The sequence below is a fragment of the Eurypyga helias genome, unplaced genomic scaffold (genome assembly GCF_000690775.1).
Source record: "Eurypyga helias isolate BGI_N326 unplaced genomic scaffold, ASM69077v1 scaffold17154, whole genome shotgun sequence".
In the NCBI taxonomy this organism is placed as follows: Eukaryota; Metazoa; Chordata; class Aves; order Eurypygiformes; family Eurypygidae; genus Eurypyga; species Eurypyga helias.
In genome coordinates this window covers 10,148-15,480 of record NW_010248394.1, presented here as the reverse complement: position 1 = coordinate 15,480, position 5,333 = coordinate 10,148, and the positions used below count along the sequence as shown (strand labels likewise).

Below are 5,333 nucleotides of genomic sequence, written 5' to 3'. Positions count from 1 at the left end.
TCGCGGCTTTCAATTTAACCCCATTACCCCTTGTCCTGTCACTACAGGCCCTATAGAATCATAGAATGGTTTGGGTTGGAAGGGACCGTAAAGATCATTAAAACATAGGCATTAAAACATACCATTTGCTTGTAGCCTACAGGATCCCGTTAACAGAGCCGACCCCTCGCGCGGCAGCTCCCGGCGCAGCGACGGCGCGCCGACCGCGCAGGAGACCCAGAGGCATGGCGGCTAACCGCCCTGACTGACCGGTGAGCTCCCCAGGCCGGGGAGAAACGGCACCACCGGGACTGCAGCACCAAATCCACAACTGCCGAGCCTCCCCGTTCCGTCCAACCTGCCTCATCCCTGCGTGCCCCTTGGCCTCACACCCTGATGAGAACCCGCCTGGCTTCCCAGCCCACCGGCCTCTCCGCGCAGCCAGGCACAAAGCCTCTGCTACCCACACTGCTGCGGACGCCTACACCCGTCATCGATTCAGAAGCCGTGGAAAAGCTCCGTTTGGAAATATTCTGAGGCACAAATGAGGACATGGTACAGATGCTGCAATGCAGCATTTAACCAGCTCCCACACTACATGAACACATCCTCTGCAAGCACATTTTTTTCTAATCGGGGTCGAGCTAAATTTGATTTGGTTTCTTTTGAGAGAAAAAAAAATGAGGGGGGAAAAAGTCTCCCAACCAACAAAAGGAACAAGGCCTCTTCATGAACCAGGGATTGTGCAGAGCCTGCTGCAGCTCTGTAAAACAAACCAGCGTGGTGGGTGTCAGCGGCACCAAACCAACTGGGAACAGCTCTCGGGGCGATGAAGAAACAGCTACTCCCTGCTAAGCTTGGTCTGCTTCCAAATGACGCTTTGCTGGCAGGGGAAGTATCCAAAACCCAGGAGGAGCCAGCAAATGAATAACACACTAAAATTAAATGGGGACGAGCCTCTTAGGGCAGGCTCCACTGGGTGACTACAGCCGACTGGGGAGGGATTGTGCAAGTCAACGTACTCAAAGGGAGCATCGCCAAGACCTTCGCTAGATTTAGACCCAAAGAAGAAGAAGTCAAAATCCCTCAAATCAGAACAGGTTTTACTCCTACGGTCCCTAATTCAGAACTGACATGTGACAGGGAGAAGGAAGAAAAACAGACCACTGTTTCCTTCACCAAAAGCAACACAGCTACGTACACGCCAGCGCAGTGACCAGGAGCACTGTGGTTCCCCATTCCCCCCTTGGAATGCAGCTCGGAATGCAGCTCAGAATGCAGATGATTTTGAAAAACCATCCTGTGATCTGCCCATGACTCAGATCCTCATCTAACAAACCGGGCAACAGTGCTTCCCTTCCCCTCACCGCTGTCTTGCCTCTACAAGGGCCTTGGGAAAGGGCTGTTCTGCACCGCATGGATGTGTAACTCCTTCCACAGAAGGGCCCCATCATTGGTTGGGGAGCTCAAAGCGTCAGCGCACTACAAACTGGGATTAAAACCCAAAACCAACCCAATGCAAAACCCAGGACCCTGCCTGTCTAGTTGCCAGCCCGCCACTGGCTCCAATCCCCAGCATGAATCACCAGGCACACAGAAAGACGTCAGGGTGCAGCCCTCACCCCATCCGCTGTTATTGTGAACGTGTTAAAAACCTTACCTCCCTTCCCACAACTGCTTGCAGTGCTACTTCTCAGATCCGAACACAACAATTAAAGAAATGACAAGCTGCACCCTCATCACAAATGAAAAGGCAGCAGTAGCCACACCAGCCTGCTTGCTCCACTCACACCACCTTATCCAGACACCCTCCCCTACGGAGACACTCCACTGACAGACGCATCGTACCCTCACGTTCGGCAGACACGAGTTCCGCCACGCCAGGCGGAGAGGAGCCTTCCCGAAGAGCGAGCGCTCTGCCGCAGCGCAAGAGGAACCTCAAAACCTCAGGCAAACCGCGGCCAACGCGTGGCTCGTTCAGGACTCGGCGCATGCCGAGCGTGACGCACGTGTGCGGAGCTCTGCGGGATGGCATCGCCTGCGCTCTCGCTCCGGAAGACAGGTCACGCTCCCGTATCGCTCTCCTCCTACGCGTCTCATGCCAATTTATCCTCCTTCTGAAAGAGGCGCGGTGGATGCGGCGATGCTGAGCCCGCAGAAAGAGAACATGTTGCCGTAGGTAAAACATATCCTCTGCATTTGTGAAGTCCCTTCTGGGTATGCAGTTTTTTGCCCCCTTGGCAATCTGCGCCTCGACACAGCGTTCGGTAAAAAATACAAGATCTGTTTAGTTTTCATCCTTCCTTATCCCTTTATTCTCTCGGTTTGCTCCTCTCTCACCACTTCCTATATAAATGAGCAGAGGTACCGACGTTCATGACTGCAAAATCGGGACTGGCCATGTTGTTTCACAGCAAACTATTGAGGATTTTGGCTCTGTCAGCTTCCCAAAGCTGATAATTAATGACATTATTAACATACCTCCAGTTTGGTTCAACACCGCATTTCTGAGGAGCGCAGGAGCGCCTCGCCGTTCACTCCAGACACCGTGGGCAGTGCCATTTTCTCCTTCAGTCCTGCTAAATCTTTTGGGTATTGGACAGCAAACCACCAAAACGAGCATTAAGCTGAACAGAATGTTCTACTTGCTGAATTGTTTAATTTAAAATCCATTAAGGATTGGACTTAACGGGCGTAAAGGTCTTTTCCAACCTAAAAGATTCTACGATTCTATGTACTGGGTTCTTTTTTGTTTTGTGGGGTTTTTTTCCTCCCTGAACCACGATGTTTTGTGGTTGTCGGCCCAAAGCATTACCAGTAGGTACCATGCACAGAGTGCAGCTGCAGTACTCCCCACTCCTATAAAAATACTGGTTTATGTTCTGGTTATGAGCTGAAGGAGCAGGATTGCATCTCTGCTGTATCTAATTCAACTCAGGGTCTCCCGCGATAGCTCGGTCCCCTTTCAGCACACCAGCCCTGCAGCTGGCTCCGAGACCGAGGAATGTTAATGCTACAGAACGAGAGAATCCCAAAACGCTGTGCACACACGGCCCCTGATTCACAGGAACCCAGAAACGTCTCCACAAAACCAATCCCGGGGATTACGTCACTTGGAATACAGGTCAGAGAGCTGAATCACACAGGAGAAAAAACCAACCCCGCTGTGTGAAAGGGAGACATGCCCCTGTTAGCAACATTCAATTTGGATCTGCTTCACTCCAGGGAGTTAGGAAGGAGTTATTCAATCAAGGGGGGAAGCAACCGGTAACTTCTCCGATGGAGAGACCTCATTAGCACAGCTCAGTCACTCAGCGGCACGTGATGGGAGTGGAGTGACCAAGGCAAGAAGTGAGCTCCCAGGGGCTGGCAGACAGGAGCCCCCAGTGCAGTTACAACCGTTTCCCTCAGCTCAGGATGCGTCTCTTATCGCTCATCAGAACGCGCGCCCCGTAAAGCCCGGGGAAGAAGTCAGCACAGAGGGCAGGGAACAGCTTTAATTGTTGCTGACCTGTGCCTAGCAAAAATGGGCAGGAGGAGAGCTGGGGATGAAAAGGAATTCTCTCCTTGCCACTAATGAGCTCACACTGCTGGCATGTCTCCTGCCCTCCAAGACTGCTCCGCCGGCATGGACAGAAAACCAGGTCTCTAGCTACCCGGCGGTGTAAATGACCCGCATGGTGTAGTTCTTACTGTCTGTGTCTCCACACCATCCAGTTTCTGGCGCCCTGATGCTTTTCAAGCCCCAGCAATAAAGAGCTCTACTGGTTCCAATTAACAAGCCAACAAGCCTTGTCACAGTCCTGATCCCATATGAACAAGCTCATATTATTCACCAACTGGTAGTAAACCACTCCGTGTCAGGCAAGGGAGCGCACGTTGCGGTTACCAACCCAATCAGCTGGAGGAAGTGCGTGAAACAGCTCCCCACCCTTTACCATAAGGCGTTCGAACCGACAAGGAGTCTGAAGTACCACTGAACACGACCAATGCCGTTCCTGCCCCACGCGTCGCCCCGCTTCTCCCGCATGCAAAGGCCGGGAGACGTCAGATTTGGCACAGGAGGTCAGCTGCAACATCCACTGCAAGGAGCAAAAATATGAAAGGGATCCACGAGCTGACATCGCCAAACACCCATCACCAGTCTCCCAATGGCTTTACCTCCTGAGCAAACTGGCTGCAGCTCACGGCTGTTCCGTGAACAGTCAAGAACCCTCAGCACGGGGCATTTACGGGAACGACCTCAGCTGGCAAACCGTGTAAGGATTCCAAGTCCTCTGCGTGCTACTCGCACTGCAGGTACCTCCCCGATTTCACAGCCTGGACTGGAGATGTCACAGGGAGAGGGGCGGACAGAGCGCATGAAACAAAAGTTCATCCAAGGGAGAGTGGTAACTGTTGAGTAATTTTTTCTTGAACGGAGAGGTTTTCCCTGCTACCTCCCTAAGCTGCTGATGGGAAGGTGAAAGGGACGGAGAAGAGCTACAGAAAACTCACCCAAACAAACTGGGAGAAGAACAAGCTGTGGCAAAACATAATATCCAGTTAATTCCTGCAAGTTTTGTGAAACCAAGGGAAAAGGCAAATGAAGGATTTCCACTGCAAACTGGGCTCGAATCAAACACAGCTGAGTTAGAGAAATGTCTGGATTTAACATGCCAGTTAATCAGATGCTGACACATAAATAAAGGTTATTTCCCTGCTTAATATTTATTCAAAAGGTTCAAGAGGTTGAGAACTCATCTTCAGTAGTGCCATCCACCTTCAGCGCTCCCACGGCGAACCACAACACTCGCTTCTCATTCGCATTAGCCACAATTACTAGTACCAATGAGCCCTTTGCTAGACACGATCACCCCGAAATAAGGTTCCCAACAGAAGCAGAGCTCAAGAGCGGATTGTTTTCTTACCGTCATGGCCAGAGTTGAGAAGATGCTCTCCCAGGTCACAGCCGAACACCCTTTCCTTCAGGATCCCCCGCTGCTTGAGCTTCTGCTTCGTTGGGCGCGACTTCATGAATGTACGAAGGAAGGTGATGAGCTTGCCGTGTTTCTTTGACACTGTGCAAGGAAATAAAAAAACCCATTTCCATTTAGACTTGGCTTAGGTGGGCCGGACCAAACGTAACACGTTCGACAGAGCACTTAAGAACTGTAGAAACATTAAGATCCATTATTTACAGAAACGGATTTTCCAAGGTTCGACACTAACCAGAGACTTGGCTTTTATCCGATCCCTGGCTAGTGCAGAAATAACAGCAGACAGCTGGAATGGAAGAGTTTAGCAGAAAGGCACATTTATCTGCCAAGCAGCTCCAGGTGGGAGCGTGGGGAAGGACCGCCGGGGCGTGCTGG

The 5,333-nt window shown here is 51.5% G+C and overlaps 1 protein-coding gene across 1 annotated transcript in view; it reads right to left on the bottom strand.

The window, feature by feature from the left end:
• The window catches only part of LOC104509184 (rho GTPase-activating protein 32-like), a gene marked incomplete at its 3' end in the record, with an annotated part of 26,186 nt that extends 21,152 nt beyond the window's left edge, over positions 1–5,034 (bottom strand). The window contains 1 exon segment of the mRNA XM_010151039.1: positions 4,890–5,034. Coding sequence (XP_010149341.1) covers positions 4,890–4,995 — 106 coding nt within the window.
• Positions 5,035–5,333: the final 299 nt, after the last annotated feature.